Source organism: Sinohyriopsis cumingii, chromosome 11 (assembly GCF_028554795.1).
Source record: "Sinohyriopsis cumingii isolate HCF-2022 chromosome 11, ASM2855479v2, whole genome shotgun sequence".
Classification (NCBI taxonomy): domain Eukaryota; kingdom Metazoa; phylum Mollusca; class Bivalvia; order Unionida; family Unionidae; genus Sinohyriopsis; species Sinohyriopsis cumingii.
This window is the reverse complement of record NC_142971.1, coordinates 11,632,193-11,656,789: the sequence shown is the minus strand read 5'-3', so window position 1 is coordinate 11,656,789 and position 24,597 is coordinate 11,632,193. Positions and strand designations below refer to the sequence as shown.

The 24,597-nt window shown below is 35.3% G+C and overlaps 1 protein-coding gene across 4 annotated transcripts in view; it reads left to right on the top strand.

The window, feature by feature from the left end:
• Positions 1–24,209, top strand: part of LOC149787612 (uncharacterized) — a 177,594-nt gene extending 153,385 nt beyond the window's left edge. For all 4 annotated transcript variants that reach the window (XM_089973781.1, XM_089973779.1, XM_089973782.1 and 1 more), the window contains 6 exons: positions 147–279; positions 3,356–3,449; positions 5,212–5,306; positions 6,134–6,354; positions 9,633–9,775; positions 13,858–24,209. In XM_089973781.1, coding sequence (XP_089829907.1) covers positions 147–279; positions 3,356–3,449; positions 5,212–5,306; positions 6,134–6,354; positions 9,633–9,775; positions 13,858–14,022 — 851 coding nt within the window. In that variant the 3' untranslated portion in view covers positions 14,023–24,209. The remainder of the gene's footprint in view (positions 1–146; positions 280–3,355; positions 3,450–5,211; positions 5,307–6,133; positions 6,355–9,632; positions 9,776–13,857) is intronic.
• Positions 24,210–24,597: the final 388 nt, after the last annotated feature.

The following is a 24,597-nucleotide window of genomic DNA, read 5'->3' as shown; positions in this document are numbered from 1 at the left end:
GGTATCGGCTGAATAAATGTTATAGCTAAATGCATTCGGTTTATTTCTGAAAAATTTAAATGTTTAGAATTACAAAGGTAATTGTTTTTACAATTATATCTTCCCAATTTGACACAAATCTGATGATGTTTAGTGGTTGTTTTCAGGAAAATATGCTATGAAGCAGTTAGTAAGTAACTTGCCACAGGACAATCGTCCACGAGAAACTAATGATGAGACAGTTTCTGCTGTGCTGGCTACACTGAATGAAGTCATACAGCACAACCAAGACTTTGCCAGGTAAGTACCTTCAGTACCTCTGAATAATGCTGTTCATAGAAGTCATACATGTGACTAGCTTTATCAGGTAGGGAGCCTTATACTGCGGGATGTTGCAATAACGCTGTGTTCAGATAATGCATTATAACTCAAAAATAATGTAATTAATGAATCACTTTACAATTGCTTCACAGATGGCATGTATTAAAGCTCCATTGCTTCTATTTATCATAAATTATCCAGTCTAACTAAAGTTTGGAATGAAGGAAATGATTTGTTACAAAAAAAAGCTATCTGACATAAACCATTATTTGAAATAATCAAGATGTTAGGTTTAAACAATGATCAAATATTCAGTTTACAATTAAAAACTGGTTCTAAATGGAAGTTCATTTTCAGCCAGTGAAGCATTAGTTCCTTCGAGGGACTCGTGTTAAAAAATCAGTTTCTCATTATTTCTGAAGAGTAAATGAATTCTGACTCAAAGTCTTTCTTGAATAATGTTACGGATAACAGTGTGGACTTTATTTCTTGACCTGTTTACATTTGTATCATTTCACAAGCTAGTTGCAGTACACAAGTTAGACACTGTATTCCCATTACCTGAGCCATTTCAACCATGGTTCTTTGAAATCTAAAATATGATTGAATACCACATAAAGTTGACACTATATTTTTCAGTGGGTCTTTTGCTGTTTGGACATTATATCAGTATTAAACAGTATGCCATATTGAGTTTGACCCTCGTTTTTCATTCAGAGATGTGATATAAAGCATCCATTGTTATGCTTCAGTGTTGGTGAGGAAAATTCCACCCTTGGGATCAAAATTTTTTATCAGATGGATTGTGAATTCATGGATTTTGTTTGGAAAAATGGTCATTTGGATAAATTATAATATATTGAAGGTCCAGAGGTAAATCAGTTGATAATGGGCACAAATGATTAATTCAGTTCTCATGAACTGTAATGTAAATATTTGGCCTAAATTGCTTAACTTTTATTTCTTGTAAGATTGGCAGATGATGCTTAATCTTATGTACGATCCATGCAAGAGGAAAGTTTTAACCATGATATGCTTTGGGCCTCATTTTCAAACAGGAATTCCCTTGTAGGTGCCCACTGTGAAAATCCAACCCAGTTATCTCCACATTGGTATCTACTCATACCTGCATGGCAGAAGCATTAAAGCAGAAATGGTTTTTGTTCAAGACACCTAATGTGTACAATTTACACATACGTAGGCTGGTTCCTAAGCTCATAAAATAATATTTCCTGTGACTAATTGACAAGTAGAAATTTCTAATGATTGAATCTGCGGATAGTTGGGATTTGACAGTCGATAAGCGGTGTAATACAAATATTTAAAAAAAATATAAACTAAAAAGCTTAAATCATATAAATTACTTGTGCAAGATACAAAAAAAGGAAAGATGGTTTTAGGTGGTCTTAATGGTTTATCAGTCTTCCATAGTAGACTATGTCTTCGCGAAATGAAACGAAGAATTTTTTTCTTTTATTGATCACTAATTTCACATGACTTGCAATAGATGTAAAAAATAAAGTGCAAGACCTAACCAGTTTATCTGTATAGTTTAACACACCTACAATTATTTGGAATACCCATACTTAACTTATTTTACCCAAATATTCTATTCTTTATGTTAAAAATGTGAAGGCTCGTTAAATTCTGGTCAGAAAAGTTAGGAATTTGCAGAAGAAATTTATTTTGATACATGACTGGAATTTTTTACAGTAACTCATCTGCCATATGGGAGAGACAGCTATTGCACTACTGTTCTACTGTAATCTGCTGTATGGGAGATACAGCTATGGCACTACTGTTGAACTGTAATCTGCTGTATGGGAGAGACAGCTATAGTACTACTGTTGTACTGTAATCTGCAGTATGGGAGAGACAAGTATGGCACTACTGTTGTACTGTAATCTGCTGTATGGGAGATACAGCTATGGCACTACTGTTGTACTGTAATCTGCTGTATGGGAGAGACCGCTTGTACTGTAGTCTGCTGTATGGGAGAGACATCTGTGGCACTACTGTTGTACTGTAATCTGCAGTACGGGAGAGACCGCTTGTACTGTAGTCTGCTGTATGGGAGAGACATCTGTGGCACTACTGTTGTACTGTAATCTGCAGTACGGGAGAGACATCTATGGCACTACTGTTGTACCTTAATCTGCTGTATGGGAGATACAGCTATAGCACTACTGTTGTACTTTAATCTGCTGTATGGGAGAGACTGCTATGGCACTACTGTTGTTCATCTTGCAAGCATCACGTGTAAAAGTTTAGTTGAGTTTTATTAACTTTCTTTCCAATTTTCATGTATGGGCTTTTATCATGTCGTTGAGAAGGAACTAATTTGATTTCTGTAGACTATAATATTATTTTGTTTTGGCAGTTTAATGTACTTTTATGGTAAGAATAACAAAACATGCATTGAATCTTATGCACAGTCTATCGCAGTGGAAACTTTTGAAATGATATACCACGCAACTTGATTTTGAGTAAATTCCTGTGTAGGTGCCCACTATAAAAATCAAGTCCAGTGGTAACTCCCCATCCAGTAATACCTATGTGGTAACAGCAATAAAATGAAAATTATTTTAGGCTGAAGTCTACTATTGTTTACAATTTACCCATACTTGCTCCTCTTCAGACAATTCTGAGGTAATTTTTAACGTAATTTTGGCCAATCAACAACTTTCATTCTTTTTAAATATTTTATTTAAAAGACCATCACACATAGACTGGTTTCATAGCCCATAAAATATTTAGTTGCCACATAGCAAGATCTGAATGAACAGTATTCTTGTATGATCAGTTACAAAATCAGTTATTTATGTGCTGCCTATAAATAACAAAATCAACATGTACCTAATTGCTGCAAGTAATTCTGACAAAATTCCACACTTCAAACCAGCTTGAGTTGCCATAATTGTCAAAGTTGGATCAGATGAAAGTCTGTTGAGATGCATTGACAATTTTGACTTGAGAAAAACTAATTGTTTCTAATCTGCTAAGGATAATTCTGGTATTAGCTGAAATAAGTCATCCTTGCTGTGTAATATTATAGGTCCTTCTGTCAGGAGGATGGGGTGACCAGGCTGATGCATATTGCACGGAACCAGACCAAGTTCACCTACAGGACAGTGAAATACACTGCCGCAGTAAGTATTTTTACAGGGCCTTGGGTGTAATATTTGATATATCATTGTATAGTGTAGATTGAAGCTATCTGTGTCCTTCCCATCAGAGTGTTTGGTTGATGTTGTTGTAGGGTTTAACACCATTTTTCAGCACATGATAGGCCATACATGGTGTCCAGTATTAATGGTGGAGGAAGAACCCGGGAAAATCCCGGAAAGAACCACCGACCCATGAGAAGCTACTGGCAAGCTTTCTCACATACCCACATTAGCCGAATCCGAGACTCGAACCCACGCAGAAAGGTGAGATGGTAGTGATCCGTAACGGAGAGTGCTTTAGACCACTCAGCCACTTTGGGACCCCAGAGTGTTTGGTAACAGCATACATTTGTGTCCTTTCCATTACAGTGTTTGGTAACAGAATACATGTTTGTTCTTCCCATTAGTGTTTGGAAATATCATACATGTGTGCCCTTTCCATCCGAGTGTTTGGTAACAGTGTAAGTGTGTTCTTTCCGACAGAGTGTTTGTGAACAGCATACCTGTGTCATTTCCAACAGTGTATTTGGTAACTGTATATATGTGTCCTTCTTATCAGTCTCTGGTAACAGAATACATTTGTGTCGTTCCCAACAGTGTTTGGTAATAACATACATGTGACGACACAGACTTGTGCTAAAATGTGTGACAATAAATATATCATATATTACAATTACTACAAGGCTTATGTTAATGTGTATGACAATAAATACAATAAATAGTATTGTAATGACTGCACAGGCCAATTTTAGAGTGTGACAATAAATGGAACATATATTACAATTACTACACAGGCCTATGTTAGAGTACATGACAATAAATATATCATAGTGTAATGACTACACAGGCTTATGTTAGAGTGTGTGACAATAAATAGATCATATATTGTAATGACTACACAGGCCTTTGTTAGAGTGTGTGACAATAAATAGATCATATAGAGTAATGATTACACAGGCTTATGTTAGAGTGTGTGACAGTAAATATATATTGTAGTGACTGCACAGGCCTATGTTAGAGCGTGTGACGATAAATAGATCATATATTACAATGACTACACATGCCTATGTTAGAGAGAGTGACAATAAATGGATCATATATTGTAGTGACTACACAGGCTTATGTTAAGAGTGTGTGACAGTAAATATATCATATATTGTAATGACTACACAGGCTTATGTTCGAGTGTGTCAATAAATTGATCATATATTGTAATGACTACATAGGCCTATGTTAGAATGCATGACAATAAATAGATCATATATTATAATGACTTCACAGACTTAATTTAAAGTTTGTGACAGTAAATAGATCTTGTATTATAATGACTATACTGACGTCATCTAAAGGTGTGTGACAATAAATAGATCATATATTATAAATTCTTAATGCATATATATTCTACAATTAGATATGAGTGTAAAGAAGTGTCATATAACACCAAGGCAGGAGACAATAATATATATTTATCTTTAAAAGAGCATACTTTACAAGGCATTATTTTGGGAGTATACGCATAGGCTGAGCTAAATAAAAAAGATAATATTACACTTGAAAAAATCAGGAGATAATTTTAACATCATTTTAGAAATGGGTTTTGTTGCATAATTGATTCCCCGATGGAGAATTCAGTTATGTCAGTACCACAATAGCACTGAAAGGCAATGAAGTATGACTTGCAGAGATGTAGAGTTTCTTGGCTGTAGCAATGATCATGCTGACTTTGAATTCTTATGTATTCCAGGTTCTTAAAGCTTTATGGAAGTTCAAAGTACTACATAATGAATTTAGCCGACTTGGTTACACAGAAACAGATTTCAACGTTACAGTCACTACACGGTGAGTATGACATCTTACTGTAGTTGTTGTTGTTGTTGTGGGGTTTAACGCCATTTTGCAGCACATGATAGGCTATACATGGCGGCCAGTATTAATGGTGGAGGAAGAACCAGAGAAAACCCCGGAAAGAACCACCGACCCACGAGAAGCTACTGGCAAGCTTTCTCACATACCCACATTGGCTGAATCTTAGACTCGAACCGCCACAGACAGAGGTGAGATGGCAGTGATCCGTAATGAAGAGCGCTTTAGACCACTCGGCCACTCGGGGCCCCACATCTTACTGTAAGGTCCCTGAAGTTTAAAGATGAAGGAGAGAAAGTCTTGTATAAGCATTTTCAGGAAGCTAAAGAATTGGATAAGCCTTTTAAGTCATTCTTTTATATGCTGGAGTTTATCTTGTATCTGTGCTTATATTTATAATAACTGTTGTTCTAAAAATGACAATGTACAAATACTTTACAAAGCTTTGTTTTCAGATGAACAGCTTATTGTCTCCCTTGTGATGCATCACAAGAAATGGGTAATTTTTTCTCCCAATAGTGATAATGGCAAAAGTTTCATTGTTATCTGTGCCATGATTTTGTATTCAGCTTTTGAAAATTATTTGCAAGGATGGTTAAGTATAGAATGGCTTATAAATAAGCCATTGAACTGCAGAACCCATGTGATTGTCCACTGTTTATTTTACAATTCACTAAAATTGTCCGACTTGGAGAAAAAAAACATTATATTAATGACAATAACATGAGAGTTTTCTGAGCATTTGCCACATTTTTTTCATATAAAAATGAAATATTTCATGTGATTATAATTCAATTATTTAGACCTGATGGGACAGGTCCATCACATAGCAATTTCTCCACTCCATACAACACGCTCAGTCGCCCAATGGCAAGTCAGGGATATGATGACACCACGCTGTCCTCTAACCGTGGGATAGCTCGCAATGGTGGCTACTCAGGGTTTGGCAAGCAGGATGGACATTCTGGCGGTGGCAGTGGGATGATCCAAGGACATAGTAACCCAGCCCTGGCCCCTGATCAAGGTTAGTTAAAATTTAAATAGATCAAATTTGCATTTCTGGAGATAATCGCATTTAAAACATTAAAGCTTTTTCAACAGATGATAACATTTGGTTGCAGATATTATGGCAGATGCCTAAAATGGATAAAGAAAGTTCCTCTTTCACTGGCTTTAATAATTTCATACCATTCTTTCCTATGTTAATACAAACAGCATGCATTCAGCTCTGCTGATCAAGGTGCTCATAGTGTTAAAACTGCCACCATGTTGTCCCATGGTTTCATGCAGAGGTTTGCATGCTCTGACTTGCCAGTTTTTTCTGGTCATTTGCTATTTCATCAATTTGTTTTTAAAGCCATATTTGGTTTTATTGTAAATGATTTTTTTTCTTCCCCTAAATGATCTTTGAATGTTGAGGAAAATCGATGATTATTGCCGATGACAGTAGCATTTGATTGTCCAAGGTCTGTCACCCCTTCAGGATTTTATCAACTTGCTACTCTTTTTCTGTTGCTGAAAATTTGTATCACAAGAACGTTGAGCATTTGAGGTTGAATCGTATGCATAGTGTTTACATTAACAGAGAAAGGAATGATAAGAAATAGTTGAAGCCGATGTAAAAGAAAATCACCAAAACCAATTTTCAGTTTGTTTGCATTAATACAAGTTTAGATGCATCACTAAAGACCATTTGCAGTTCCATCTGAAACCAGCTATGCTGAAAGTTGTCCCATTCTTTGCAACATAATGAAACCATATGGGGTTAGATGAAGCAAAAACACATGAACAGAAACCTGTGAATGAGTTGTTTATTTATGAAATGAATTATGAATACATAATTGCTAACAGCAGAGACTAATGACCTAACAGCAATCTTATGCAAATAATTTCAAAACTGTATACACATGTAAATGAAGTTCATCAACAGATATAGCAGATGGAATAGTTCATCTTCAATACATTTGTCAATGGATATGATAATAATAGGTAAGAATTTATCAACAAATATAATTAATGTATTAATTTATTAACAGATTAATGTATGGATTGATCATAAGATATCAGTAATTGATGTAATTATCAACAGATGAGAATAATTTATTGAATTATCAATAAAAATGATTAAGGAATGGATTTATCAACAGATAAGATTAATATATGGATTTACCAACAGATATGAGTAATTTATGGAATTATTAATGGATCAAGGTATGGCTTTATCAACACATGATTAATCAACAGGTATGATGTTGGATTATTGTTAAAGTGCTTTGCTTTAGTTTTTAAATGTCAGCACATTTTTCACATCAGTGGTCATCATGGTACGTGTTTGAATGTTAGCGTATTTTTCATATCAGTGGTTGTTGTGGCAAGTTTTTGAATGTCATTTTTTCACAACAAGGGTCGTCATGTCAAATTCTTTAATCTAATTAAATGGCATTAAACTGCATCTTCCTCATCAGTACCTCATGGCATTAAACTGCACTTTCCTCATCAATGCCTCATGGCATTAAACTATGCTTTCCTCATCAGTGCCTCATCACATTAAACAACACCTTCCTCATCGTGCCTCATTGCATTAAACTACATCTTCCTCATCTATGCCTCAAGGCATTAAACTACACTTATCAATGCCTCATGACGTTAAACTACATCTTCCTCATCAGTGCCTCATTGCATTAAACTACATCTTCCTCATCAGTGCCTCATGGCATTAAACTACACTTTCCTCATCAATGGATCATGGCATTAAACTACATCTTCCTCAACTATGCCTCAAGGCATTAAACTACACTTTCCTCATAAGTGCATCATGGCATTAAACTACATCTTCCTGATCTATGCCTCAAGGCATCAAACTACTTTCCTCATCAATGCCTCATGACATTAAACTACAACTTCCTCATCAGTGTCTCATCACATTAAACTACATCTTCCTCATCAGTGCCTCATGGCATTAAACTACATCTTCCTTATCAGTGCCTCATTGCATTAAACTACACTTTCCTCATGCCTCATGACATTAAACTACAACTTCCTCATCTTCCTCATCAGTGCCTCACTGCATAAAACTACACCTTCCTGATCAATGCATCATGGCATTAAACTACATCTTCCTCAACAGTGCCTCATGGCATTAAACTACACTTTCCTCATCAATGCATCGTGGCATTAAACTACATCTTCCTCATCTATGCCTCATGACATTAAACTACAGCTTCCTCATCAATGCCTCATCACATTAAACTACACCTTTCTCATCAGTGCCTCATCACATTAAACTACACTTTCCTCATTTTAATGGATCATGGCATTAAACTACACTTTCCTCATCAGTGCCTCATCACATTAAACTACATCTTCCTCATCAGTGCCTCATCACATTAAACTACACTTTCCTCATCAGGTCCTCATCACATTAAATTACATCTTCCTCATCAGTTCCTCATCACATTAAACTACGTCTTCCTCATCAGTGCCTCATCGCATTAAACTACACCTTTCTCATCAGTGCATCAGGGCATTAAACTGCATGTTTGCTAAAATATGTAAAGATTGTGCCCTGATATGATCAAGCTCCTGTGTAGCCTGCATTAGCAGAATCATAAAACAATTCATAATCAAGATACTCCATATTTGGCAGAATAATTGATTCAGGTCAGTGCATATTATATTAGAAATAACATAAGAAAGCATTTTCAGGAGACTTGTATAACAAGTTATTGTTGTCTTCACTCATGCTTATTGCTGTCTTCCACTCATACTTATAGGTCTTCCACTCATTTGTACTGCTGTATTCACTTATGTTCACTTATGCTGTCTTCAGTTAGGCTTATTGGTGTTTTCCACCATTGCTTGTTGCTGCCGTCCACCCATGCTTATTGCAGACATAAACTCCTGCTTAATTCTGTCATCCACTTATGCTTATTGTTGCCTTCCACCTGTGCTTATTGTGATAATCTACTCGTGCTTATTGCTGTCATCAATTTGTGCTAATTGCTGTATACTCATGTTTATTGCTGTCATCCAGTCATGCTTATTGCAGTCATCCAGTCATGCTAATTGATGTCATCCAGTCATGCTTATTGCTGTCATCCATTTGTGCATATTGCTGTCATCTACTCATGCTTATTGCTGTTGTTCACCCTTGCTTATGGCTGTCTTTCACTCATGTTTATTGTTGTCATTCACTTGAGTGGCTTGAAAATTGTCTCATGATAAATGCAATGGACATAGTCTGCATTTGCCCAGCTTATTATTGTATTGAAGTTTATTAGACAGGCCCTTCTTTTTTTTCAGATCACTTTATCCATGGCAGTCGGAATAGAGTAGATGAAATCCCAATGTCTGACATTGGACCAGGATATGCACCAATAGTAGAGCGAAATCACAGAGTGAAACCCCCAGTTGGTGGGGTGCCTTTGTTACCCAATCTTCCACCGGTAAGAACTGGGATAATTCAAACAATTTGATATAGTCTGGATAATTTGATAATAAAGATTTCATTTTCATCATGTTTTTGATTGGAGTGTAAAAACCAGATGTTTTCAGCACTTCTTTAGCTTGAGATGATATTTCAAATGCAAGATTATATTTCAGATTCATTTCATGTTCCTTCTGACTGGTAAAAACAGAAAGTTTTAAATATTTGTAAATGAATGATTTGAAAATGAATATTACAGATATGAAAAGCATTTTGCATTTGACTATTTAATACCAGTTACGCTTTGCTAATTTAGATTTCCTCTATCAACACAAAGAGTTAAAGAGGATAGCAACTTTGTCAGCCACTCCATCAGACTTTGTCTCTGAAATTTGATTAAAAAAACTGCCAGCAATGTTTCCACATTTTCTAACAGTGTTTACCCAAATGTAGTCATTTCACTTTTATCTTTTTCTTATTGTATTATTAACTTTATATTCATGGAAAAATAAGGATATAGTTAGTTTGTATCTGATAATTTTTTGCATCATTTTGTAGTACAAGGTATATTATTTTTTTATTTTGACTTTTTAATGTATATAGAAAAGTCAGAGTTGTTGTTTTTGTTTTGGGGTTTAGCACCATTTTTCAGCACATGATAGGCTATACGTGGCGGCCAGTATTAATGGTGGAGGAAGAACCTGGGAAAATCCTGGAAAGAACCACCAAAAGTGAGTGCCTTAATTGGCATTCGATTCAGGCCTCTAAGACCATAGTCTGCCAGCATGAGAGGTGCAAAGTGAGCGCCTTATTGCCATTCTATCAAGGCCTATAAGACCATAATCTGTCAGCATGAGAGGTGCAAAGAGAGTGCCTTATTGCTGTTCTATCAAGGACACTGAGACCACTATATGCCAGGGCCCTGAGCAGCCAAATGGTCTAAAGTGCTCATAGTTATGCATCACTGCCATCTCACATCTGTCTGCGGGTTTGAGAATCAGGCTCAGCCTATGTGGGTACCTGAGAAAGCTTTCCAGTAGCTTATCATGGGTTGGTGGTTCTTTCCAGGATTTCCCCAGGTTCTTCCTCCACCATTACTACTGACCGCCATGTATAGCCTATCTTGTGTTGAAAAATGGCATAAAACCCTACAACAACAACAACCATTATGTGCCTGCATTTGAGGTGCAAAGTGAGCACGTTACTGCTATTATATCCAGGCCTCTATGATCACAGTATTCTTACATTAAGATTGCATCACACAAAGATTTTTCTTGTACAACAGATGTAATATAAGTAAAGTTTAAACATAAGCTAATTTTGACATCTGTTAGAATCTTAAAATCAGGATCTTATTTTACTTGAATGTACTATAAAAATGTTTAAATTTAAACAAAACTTTGGAAGTGTTTTTGCCACTACCAGGAGGCAGAGCAGATTATGTTATGGTGTCCATCTGTCAGTCGTTTATAAATTTAGTTTCCATACAGTACCTGAGTTCTTCACAATCAGCAGCTATACCATTACCAAGCTCTGTCGATAGCTCTTACTTGGTGTAAGGTATAATTGTTGTTTTTTTTTAAAACCATCTGCATTTAAATACACTGTCTTTAAGCTTAAAAAAGCATTGATAATCTTCACTAATTAGTCATTTTTGTGTATATGTTAAGCATGATTGCACCAAAAGTATTGGAAATAGGTCATTATTATTCATGCATTTTATTTGACTCTGACAGTTGAAATTTTGAGGCATGTAAAAGCACATGATATGGATTTCTTCATCAGTAAGCAAGAGGTTGTGATCCTGGTTTAATGGATTCACACATAACCAGTTACACGATACAGTTTTAGCTTTGTTTAAAAAAGCTGATTAAATAGATCTTTTTGGTCAAAACTTAATTTTATTGTGAAGTTTAATTTCCTTTGTCTATGACAGAAGACATGTGATTGAATTCTATATGTAGGTGACTATCTTGATAAAAGCTGTAGTCCCATCTTAATCTCAAAAGTTTGAAAGAGTTTTAGTTTTACCTTATGATTCACTATGTGAAAGGAGTTTTTTTTTAAATTTTATCTGGTGATTCTCTGTGTGAAAGGACAGTTTTTAAATTTTGTTATCTAGTGATTCACTGTGTGAAAGGACAGTTTTTACATTTAGTTATTTAGTGATTCACTGTGTGAAAGGACAGTTTTTAAATTTTGTTATCTAGTGATTCACTGTGTGAAAGGACAGTTTTTATATTTAGTTATCTAGTGATTCACTGTGTGAAAGGACAGTTTTTACATTTACTTATCTAGTGATTCACTGTGTGAAAGGACAGTTTTTACATTTAGTTATTTAGTGATTCACTGTGTGAAAGGACAGTTTTTAAATTTTGTTATCTAGTGATTCACTGTGTGAAAGGACAGTTTTAAAGTTTTGTTTATCTAGTGATTCGCTGTGTGAAAGGACAGTTTTTAAATTTTGTTATCTAGTGATTCACTGTGTGAAAGAACAGTTTTTAAATTTTGTTATCTAGTGATTCACTGTGTGAAAAGGACATGTTTAAAAAAAATATCTAGTGATTCACTGTGTGAAAAGGACAAGTTTATTAATTTAGATGTTTGTTTCTGTGCTGATCTTCATTTTCCTTTCAAGATGATAAGTCAATGCAGCAAGTGGTTTTTTTTATAGTTTTTATTTTAACTTTATTCACTTCTGCCAGTTTAGAACCTTTATAGTAATAAGGCAGTTTTGTGGCAAAACCTATGCAGGAAAACTGCTTGTCCCTTCAAATGTCAATATATGAGTAAGTTATATTTGGAAGACCTTTCACTGAATGTTTTGCTAGGAGTTTTTATTAGTGAATAATAATAATGATAATGACAATAATGACAATTATTCAGCTTATTTTCTAGAACAGCTTAACTTGCAATGAATTGTCCTCATTAGTGACCAGGTAAACTTGTTGCGAGTTTTTCTTCGACAAGCATTCTGTCTGCAGTGGCTCCTAAAGAAATCTTGTGGCTTCAGCAGTATTCATACAGAAAACCTATATTCAGCTTACCAATCAGGCTATCTATGAATACTTTTTAGGGCATGCTGTATGAATTACTGCTCTCCTATGATGTAGGATTCATTAGCAAAAAAGTTGAACACTGGCTGAGCCAGTTTTGGTCAACTTGGTATAGTTTGTTTAATAAGACATACTACCAGTATATCAGAATTGTGTCTGGGTTGTCTACCCTACCGCAACTCTAGAACTGAGTTAATATTTTATCAGATTTGGTAGGAATGTTTCATAGGACATGCTTTATTACAACTGTGTCTTGGTGGCACTGCTAGCAGCAGTCTGTGCTTCAATAGTAATGATATGAAAAACTGTTTTCAACACTCTGAATTGTCTATCCATTCTCCATCAGACTTAGTATTATGGTTTTTAGAATATTCTGTATTGTGTCTTGGTTAGCTAATTTAATGTTGTGACTTTCAAAGCAACTGGGTGGAAAACCTACAAAAGATTAATACCTCTCATAAAGTATTCACTATTTTTACTATATATATATATATATATATATATATATATATATATATATATATATATATATATATATATATATATATATATTTATTAAAAAAATAGTCAACAGAGAATGACTTTCTCCAAAACTGCCTTGTCATATCCAACCCAGTGTGTCATATCAGACAAAATGTGATAGGTAAAGATCTAGCAGGAACATTTGGCTCCTATTTCTTTGGTGTAATCCAGCCAATAATGTGTTAAAGTACCAGTAAAACTAACCAACTAAACAACCACAAAATTGAGCATGAGCACTGCAACTTTCTTAAAAAGATGCCAGTGCACCATCCGGTTGTGACCAGCTGAAGTTGGTCAAAGTTGAAACACAGTTAAACATGTCCAATACCGTCAGTTTCTTCAAATAGTTGGATATTATCTTGAGATGGGTGTCTTTCCACTCAAGACACCTACCTGCCTTATTACTGCATCTGCATTTAAGACTAATGTATGTCAGATGAGGAATGTCAAGCCTGCTTGCACATCCAAATTTTTATGCTGGCTGAAAGTTCTGTTTTCATATATTGTTAAATTTCCTTTTCAGAGTCATCCTCAGTCCCATTTGCAACCCCAGTCAAACATCAATCCAAATGAGCCTCTCTATGCAATGGTTCAGAAAGGCAACAGAAGGAGACCAGATGATGGGGGTCCACCTGGTTACAGTTTAACACAAGATGGAGGACAGCAAGGAGCAGACTCGTGGGTGTAGCCATTCGCATCATTTAAGACTGAATATATATTTATTTTGAAAATTTTAAATGGAGTTTTGATATTGATATTGATGTCTCGAATGCTGAAGCAGAGAGAAAACACAGTTATGGAATCAGGATGTTGGATGTCCGAAAGAACAAATCAAATTTTATTGAGGTTAGACAAACACTATGCCAGTCAGTGCTACCGTTTCTTGGGTATAAATATAACACGGAAATAATTTTTGTGTAGAATGCTTTTGCTAATATCACAAATTGTTTATTTGCAAGCAGAAATTAGGTCTTTTTACCCATGTCAAAGTGGGGAATTTACTCTTTATGCAAATTGTAAATTTAAATGAATAAGACAAACATGTGACAGAAAAGTGGCTTATTAAGGTTTGGAAAGTTTATGATCAAGGAACATTTTCAGAGTGGATGGCTGCAAAAGAATTCAGACTGCAGAGTGTGTATTCTTGTGGTTTGGAAGAACTTCATTCTGTTCAAAATAAGAATCATGTGATGCAAGCTGGAACAAACGCCAGTTCAGGCCAAGATGGGTAACACAATTTGAATGTACAGATTCTGTCAAACTGGAGAAATGAGAAACAAAATGCTCGTATATGGGGAGAGCACTCTTCGATATCGAAAACAAATGTTTATCTTTGAAGAAAGAAAGTAATCATCAGAGTGGATAAAGAGATTCAATTGAACTTGATAAATAACATAAACAGTTTTAAGGGATAGATATCTTAACTGCACACAAGGTTGGGATTATACAAATGAAGACATACTTATTATTTTGTATTGATTCATTTTTATTCATGTTTGTTCACAAGTGACAGTTTACATTAATATAGAATATACTTGTGTGGAAGATTGTTAACATATGTATACATTTATCTAATTCAGACTTTTTGTCTGCACAATTTAGTAGTACGTATTTTTAACGGTCATTTATAAGTAGTATCCACTATATTGTATTGGGTAATATGGTAATTAAAAGTGAAATGGTCCAGTGAGGCTGATCCTCAAGAAGTTGTCAAAGCTGTGTGTATATGAGTACTTTAAAGTATATGCATGTATATGGATACTTTGACTACACTTACTATGTGTGTATCTTTGTGTGTGTGTGAGAGAGAGAGAGATTACACACTGGACTTGTTCAGTTTTGGTCAAGCTGTTTTTCTTTGGAAACATCTGGGTTTTTTATTATTTTAAAAATGATAGGCCTCGACCTCAGTTTTAATGAGTCTAAAGATAGAATTGCATCACTTTTTCACAGCAGCACTAATCATGATAATACTTGCAATCCCAAATCCAGAAAACCAGAATTGCTGGCATATGTTACAATAGTAGAACTTTAAGGGCAGTATTGATAAAGACATATACAAAACTTCATTAATATGCACAAGCATTTGCAGAGATGCCAGCTATTCCAGATTTTGTAAAGTTATTTCACATTTGGTGAAAATTCCACAATCAAAAAACAATTTTATGGGATACAATTTTTAACAGGAGTTCTCTGTGTGAACAGAAGTATTTCAACAGTAATGGCTTAGACTTGTACATGTTTTCTCAAAGTGACAAAAATAATGTCAACAACAAGAAACCAGTCGGCAAGACTGTAAAGTAGGTGACAAATGGTGGCAATAATGATGAGATAAGAAAGATGCACATAATACATAAAGCGGCACCCAGTGGCCGAGTGGTATAAAGCGCTCTCCGTTATGGATCACTGCCATTTCATCTCTGTCTGTGTGGGTTCGAGTCTCGAATTCGGCCAATGTGGGTATGTGAGAAAGCTTGCCAGTAGCTTATCGAGGGTTGGTGGTTCTTTCCGTGGATTTTCCTCCAACATTAATACTGGCTGCCATGTATGGCCTATCATGTGCTGAAAAATGGCGTAAACCCTACAATAACAACAACATATTACATAAAGAAAAGTAATATTTATAGTTAGAGCTGTTCCATTTAGACATACATTGTACCCAGGGAAGGCAGTGTTTAAAAAATACATGCCAGGGTACTTTTATGTCACAGTTCATGTTAAAATGATAAGAAAATTATAAATTGCATTGATGGGTGAGTACCCCATATTAAAAGTGCCTTCCCTGGGTCCCAGGTAGGTTTTACTAAAACAGTCCCTTTTTTTGGGCCAAAATTTTAAAGGAATTCAGGGCTGTGTAATTGAAGGGAAAGATACACCATTTTTATTCTCATTTGACCCTTATTGTTACTGCCTACAAGTATCTGAGGTCTTATTCAGTCTATGGCTTCCCAAGACCCGTGAGTTCGATCCCTGGCCAAGTCATACCAAAGACTTATAAAAATGGTACTAACAGCTGCCTCGCTTGGTGCTCAGCATTAAGAGGTTAGTGTTAGGACTGATCGGCCTGGTGTCAGGATAATTGGACTGGGTGGGACATCATGCTACATGTCTGCGGCATGATGCCCCAGTGCTAAACATCACTATAAACTGCCACATTGCAAACATTGTAGCGATATGACTGAATTTTAAAAAAAAAAACTACGTTAAAAATCCAAATCACACACTGGGTAGACCTGGGGGACCAACAACACCAGTCTCTCACTTCCATTCCAGGCCAGTCAAAACCAGCCAAGAAGTTCTATCAGAAGAGTTCTTTAGAGCCATGTAACCCCATTCCAAAAAGTAACCCCAATTCAGACCTTTCCCACGGCAGTTGGGTCCTAGAAAGGGTTGCCAGAAGACAAATGGAGGAATTTTTCTGTCTCATCTCCCTTTTCTAAGGAAGGAGATGGGCAGCCCTAGAAATTTGCTTCCATCTCCTGTGTTATATCCCTCTTTCTTTGATTCCCATAGGTGCTAGACTATTTCTGTTTGATTGGTCAAGCATAAAAGACAATGGGTTGGTTTAGAGGATACTTGTTTCAGTTCCAGGAACTTACTCCTTTGGGAGGGAACCCAGTATGGTTCTACCAATTGAATCTGGTGGGATTAATGGAAGAGGTGCAACATTAAGTTTCTTCCTGGTACCCCCAAAAAGTGGAAACTTGAGTTTAATAATTGACCGTTAAAACTTAAAGAAGCTTCTGCAGGATGATTCTTTCAAAATGGAGACCATTACTTCAGTCAGGAATGCCATAAGGGGCTGTCCATTTAGTATGTACACATGGAGAGGGGTTAACCCAAATGAATACGCTTGCGTATAGAGGGTCTGCTGATAATGTATGTACACATAGGAAACGCAGGAGGGTGGGGTGAAACCTTGATAAAAATACATAACCTGTTCGACTGAACTTAAGTTGGCATTTCAATTTTTGCAGACACTAGACAAACTTTTTTAAATTACGCAGCTTATTTTTTAATGCAGCCAGACATTTAACATCGGTGGACTGTCTGTTTTATTAAACACATTAATATTATTAATCCTTGATCATTTCTGTGTGGATTAAATATAGACCATTCTTTAGAATTTGAGGGTGTGTGTGCGTGAAGCTTACGCATACGGGTTTTAAAAAAAAAAATCATGCATGGTTACAATCAGAGGGGAGGGGTCAAGCTCTGCCAGATATTTGCATACGTACTAAATGGATGGCCCCTAAGGCCCGGCAGCAGGGTAGTCTCAATTGACCTTCAGGATGCATGCCATCACATTCCTATCTTCCTATTGACATGTAGTATCTCAAACTTTGCTTTGGCAAGGAGTTTTTTCCAATTTTCACCCTGTCATTAAGCCTAGCCATCTCACACTGAGTTTTACCAGAGTCTTGGAAGTAGTTGCCATTCACTTAAGGTCAGTGAGGATCCCAGTCCTCCAGTAAATCAACAATTAATTGATTTCATTTTCTGGTCAGAGTCTCTCTGAAAGATCTGGCTTGCTGCTGGTCCATACTGACCACACAGGTTTTTACTCCACTTCAAGAAATTGGAGCTGTTTCCTTCTGAAGATTACATGTACATGGGAAGAAATTTCCTGACACACAATGTCCTGAGGGACAGAGTTGTCAGAATCATGGCCCTCGTGATAGACACCGAGTCCAGACCACATACCCCTTCTTGAAACCTTGAATTCCATGGTGGACTTGTGTCTCCTAGCCAGATTTCACTCAGGACCCCTCCAGTTTCTCCTTCTGGCAAACTGGAAACTGCACATAGATCCAATTACTGCTCAGTTCTCTTGGACAGGACTTCCACCATCAGAATTATTGGCCAAATTAAAACCAGTTTCTAGACAAAATAAGTCACTACATCAGGGTCTTCTCTGACAAGATGTTGGCTGTAGCATACCTCCTTCTCGGAGCAATTTCGGAAGGGATTACCCTCAGAGCTTGACACTCCTTACAAGAAGAACATTTCAGGGGAGAGTTTTTCCAGGAGAGACATTTCACTGTAATTGAAGTTATGGATACACCATACAGTACACATACAGCCTAGGGTTACAGGTTGGACACACCTGCTTTAGAAGATACATTCTCATCATTTGATTCCTTTGAATTCATTGCAAGAGAGACCAATAGTGTATTTGTAATGATGGGACCAAGATGAGCTTTATACTGCATGTGTTGTGTGCGTCTGTACTTTGATGCATATTTTGTGTGCTTGTATGTATGCACGCAGGTGTGTGTGCGCACATGAGTTCATGCTTGCATCCATGTGTATGTGGGAATGATGATTTTGTACTGTGAATGTTATTCATATGGCAAAAATAGTTTCCAGAATTATGAATGAGGTTTTATCTATATATTGCCATGGGCACATATTTGTTGGTTTATCCACAAGATAGATGAGTCATGTGGTGACAAATCTAAACTGTGCCTTGTCGACATTGAAAGCCTGTACATAGTGAAATATTTTTCTAATTAAATTCCCTTGAGTAGGGCCTCAAGGAAGTTTATTATTTGAAGGCCTGACTTTTGGACCTTGTGGAAATTTATTACTTTAAGGTCAAACTTTTGCATATGCAAATAGATGAACAAGAACTATAGGTGACCGAGATATGTTGATGCTCATGATTACCATTGGTGATCATAATGTTAAGATGGCTATTTATTTGAATGAAAAGAACAACTTTGGTAATTTAAGATCTTTATGTGTACCATTATCTACTGACTTCTGCCTTTAAGTATGGCAATAGCTAGTGTAATATATTTTAAAAGGAATACATTTCATAACAAATTGACATGTAGAAATGCTTCAAATAAATCCATCTTTTGTTAGTTTGGGAAGAAAAAGTTCAGAGAAAGCGGATGAATTATAATTAAAATTCTACTTAATGGATAATAACTCGAGTTAATAGACGATGTATCAGGAACATAGCATTTCTAATGCACCCATCATCTAGTACACTAGATGATTGAACATGTTGGTATTTTTTTCTGGGCACATATAAATGATATGCTAATATCAGATTTTCCTTCTGTCATGAGGACATTCGATCTGAAATACTAGTAAATGCATCACTTTAATATTCATGTTGTGTACTTGCACCTCACCAATTATACCAATCAGCAAGTAAGGTAGTTGACTCAATTAAAATTTGATACACATTTTCATAATTGAGATATGGTTTTCAGGTTACTGTATATAGTCACGTTCAAGTTGAGTGCAACTGCAAACTCTGATCTGCCATCTCTCAGTGCACTGACAGATTTCCTGATCTGTCACTACAATGTGCTGATATACTAGGGTCTGTTTTATTTGTTCTACCGATTACTCCTAACAAACTGTATAGACCCAGGTCTGCCAGTGCCAAATGCACTGTAAGATCTTGGTCTGTACAGTTTGCAGTTTGATCCAGTTTGCGCTAGAGTATATACGGTACTTCCAAATGTTACCCTGACACATATATGAATGTTTATCAATGAGGACCTGACATATGTACATGAATGTTTATCAATGAGGACCTGACATATGTACATGACTGTTTATCAATGAGGACCTGACATATGTACATGAATGTTTATCAGCTAGTACCTGACGTATGTGCATGAATGTTTATCAATGAATACCTGATCTTGTATTTGACCCATGTGCAAGTAATTATCTCACTCATTTTAAATGCATTCATTTTAGTGGTGGAGAATCTGAGACAGTTGAGTGACTGTGTAAGATAATATTGTTCTGGTTCAAGGTTATGAACATTCTAAGAAAGGATGAGATGATGATGGTAAATTTGATGCTCATGAATGCAGCTGTGGTTGACTTGCACTAATAGCTGTGTTTATAAGTATGTAATGATACTGGCATAAACAACACATACAATATAAGAAAAATAGGTACCTTGAAAGTGAAGATTTGAAAACAGTTTTTTCATACACTAGGAATCTATGCTCAGTTAAAGCTTTGCGATAAAGAATATATAAGCATAGCACTGCTGTGGATGTGCTTTTGTAAAGGATATTGATTTTATATCTCTAGGTATCCTTATTAAGAGAAGACAAAAAAAACTTACAAAATATCAGAAATTTGTAATGTAACCTCCGTCTCGTCATTATAATATGATTGCTGTTGTAAGGCAAGTGTAAGTATGGATCCCACTTCAGTATGTGGTAGTAGAATTGTATGTATCATATACTTCAGTATAAGGCAGTCTCATTATAAGTTCATATACTGTTTGGCTTTCATGGATGGCATTATAATGAGGGAGCAATGTATCATGTACTTCAATATCAGATGGTATATTCTGGCATTCATGGAAGCATTACAGTGAGGGAGTACTTTATCATGCACTTCAGTATAAGGTAGTCTCAGTATAACTTGATATACTCTGCAGCTTTCATGGACAGTGTTATAATGAGGGAGTACTATATCATGTACTTAAATAAAAGGTGGTCTTACTATAAGTTGATATACCCAGACTTTTCTGGACTGTGTTATAATGAGGGAGTTATGAAATAGTTTTGAGAGTTGCTTTATATAAGCTGTGTCCGACATTGCTTTGAAATAAAATTTCACCTTATCAGTAATATCTCGAACATTCGCGAGGTTAGGTTCCAGAACCGGTCGCGGATCAGGAGGAATCGCGAATGTTTGGTATGAGTCACTAAAATTGCTAATAAATGCTTATTTCTAGGGTTTAAACCCTAAATATGACCCAAATTATGCTCCCAAAGCACTTTAATTTCATTTAAAAGTTAGCTTAATACATTACCCTTAAAAAGAGAAATAAATGGTTGAGGTAAAATTAGAGTACAGTATCGCCTAATGGGTATTTGCCACACTAGCGCATTTACAGTACGGTACATGTATACATGTACTAATATTACCCCTATACTAATTCATTGGCTGCCGTTTTCTTTTGCACTCACAGTAAGGTAACACCAAGTAACGAATGGGACTGTAAACTTAATGACTAACGTTTTCTTTGTCATTGTCAGGAAGGTAAACTAGGTAAACTTCATGTCACAGAAGTCATATAACGAAGGTACAATTCAATAAAATAAAGAAAACATGTATGTTGAGGGTACCAATGAAAATTTCACGAATCTGTGAATTCGCGAATCCAGAAACGCGAATGCACGAGGTATTACTGTACAGACTTGCCAAGGAACATACAAAGTATACCTGGATCATCTTAATCCAGTTTATTTATTACCAGGTTGTCCAAACCAAGTTCATCTTCCTGAATTTAATATTGCTCTTAAGATTCTCAGTTATCTAAAACATTTCATACCCTGTTAAGCTTAAAATGCGAAGATTCATCTTGAATTAATTTAGATAGATGGGGAGAAGAGATAATGAAGAAAATGTGTCAGAAAATTCATGTCAGGGTAGTGCTCTTCAAAGGCGTGTCAGGACAGAACACATGGTGATTTTCAGTGGACCAGATTGCTCAGATCTGTCAATAGATGACAGCAGTAGCTCTAAAGATTTAATCTAATATTTTTTCGACATTCATTGTTAGACGAGGATTTTACATGGATTCCATAAGACAGTGCATATACAATTTTATGATGTCCATCCATACCTTTTTCATTTCTGCACTTTCCACCATTTCAAAACTTTGTATGTAGCTTGCATTTGGGGCAAGGAAAAAATATCAGTTGATTTTGAGCTAAAATGGTTCGAGGTCTAGGTCACAGGGACTGAAAGAATGAAAACTGTTTACCCATATATTTGATACCAGTTACCTTGTAAAAACTTAAACTATGGCTGTTCATTCTTTCTCCCTAGTATGGTTGCACACAATAAAGAACTACTAGGATCTGTTTTTAAGAATGTTTTAACCCATGAAACTAACTGGCAACAAGGATACAAGATGGTGTATTGCAAGAAAATTGTCAAGTTTATGTTATATTTAACAGCACTTCCTGATGTCTGCAAAGATTCAGAAATGCTTATAAAAATGGATATTTTGTGCTAGGTTTGACTGAAAAGGAGAGGTATGCTTTTACCAGAGTATATGTGGCTGTTAGGTTGAATACGGTACTTTACAAAAAATTGGCCAGATAGGGGACAGTTTTTTTTTAGGTTTCATTGTGTTAATAAAGGGAACAACTTTGTCAGTACCTACAATGCTTACATTTTTAGAAACGTTTTATACATGGACAATTTTATGAAATCTTTTTTAACACACTTAAGTAAAATCCACTTTAGATAGATGAAATTTGGTCAGCATTATGTATGCATGTGTAGATGACCTGATTAGAATTTCAAGCTATTAGAGCAGTTGAAGTTTGAATTTTGGACTTTTACTTTATCTTGTTAACCTGAGTAAACATAAACCAATGAAAGTAAACAAATAAAATTTGATGTGCTTGCTAGAATGCATGTTTAGGTAATCAGATTAGATTTTCTGCCATTTGAGCACTTTTTCAGACTTTGTAAATTTATGAATTTTTGGGACTTGGATGTTTCTGGTCTTCAAAGATATCATGTGTTTACAAACTCAAATCTAGTTTCTTCAGAAAAATGTTTTGTTTCCCATCTTTGAAACTTAGGGAATATTGGGGTTCTGATGCTGTATCGTTTGTTACACATATTATAAAAGAACTCAAGGTTGAATGAGGGGTGGGGGGGATTATATACTGAAAGTGTGCAGGATATGAGTTTTAAATTGGAATTGTTTTTGTACTAGTCTCTAAGTACTCTGTAATGTACATGTTGTGGAGGAAATTAGATGAACTAGTTTATTAAACTCGTTAATCATCAGCATTCATGATTTATATTGCATTTATTTCAGAAAATCAGATCATTTAAAAAAATTAATCAATAATTTGATATTACATGATTCCAGTGAGAGATGTGTTATCATTGGCTGTTACAATATCATGCCGTTTGAATTGTTATGACATCATGACTTGTTTAAAAAAAATTTAGCATCGTACAGTTAAATTTCCAATTTTTTAAAATACTAAATTAAGTAATAAAAAACTATATACCTTTGTTTGGGAGAATATGAAGTTTTATAAACTAGTAAACCTGATAGATTGATCCACAATATTGAAACGTTGGTTTGTATACGTCAATATGGGGATTTACTAGTTCATAAAAGTTTATATTCACCTCAGCTAAGGTCAGTAGGTACATTATATTATTAATTTATTTATATCTGATCATGCATATAAGGTAAAAACCTTGTTGTAATTAAAAACTTTGTTCCCTTTCTGTGTTGAAAGAAAATTCACAGAAATCATGAATCTGTCGTTTTCTTTCTCAGAATAACTGTTCATGCAAATTATGCGAAGATTTTTAGTTTATTGTCATCATTATATATGTTATGCTAGGTTTTATCCATTTGATTGCTGCACTTTCTTGTTAAAGTGTTTGTAAATCATATTTATAAATAAGTATTTAACTCACATATTTTGCTAATATGTTCATAATTTAATCTTGTTTGTTCAGAAATAATTGTTTTCACATGTGAGAAATGTTCTTATCCATAAAAATTTCTAATTTTTCCTCACAACAGTATACCTAGATTTATGGAGAAAGAGGTATTTAAAAGGTTGGAAAATGGGGTTGTTATGTAAATGTTTGTAAATCACTCTTACAGATTTTTATACTACTGAAAATAGAAAAAATAGAGGTGTTTGTATATTTTTCTATTCACATATATTAGGTTGTAGGATATTTTCATGTATCAGAGAGTTCATTTGCCCCTCTATGTTGTAATATTTAGATGTCCTCATGTTGTGTACCGCCTTATGATATCAAAACATGTACATTGCATACAATGTAAATTACTTTTTTTTGAATAATAAAAGAGAGGGCTGCTAAGAAGTTAATTTTTATTTAAAAATTATTTTACAGTCAATTCTTCAATATCGATAATATGCAACTTGTTGCTATTGCATAGCTTACTATTTCGGGGACAGTAATTATGATGAGAATTCATCCTCTCAAAGGGTGGCTTCCAAAAATGTATAAAAGTTGACCCATGGACAGTGTTATCTTTATATTTCATAATGTACCATTTTAATTACTGTGTTCAAAGTGCTTTCCAGATTTTTATGTGATCTACTCAACTCTAGAATATGCATCAGGGATCTAAACAAGTTTTTTTTCTTCTTGGTATTTCTTGATTGTTATCCCCTCAAAGACTTATAAAAATGGTACTAGCAGCTGCCTTGATTGGCGCTCAGCATAAATATGTGGTGTTAAGAGTGGT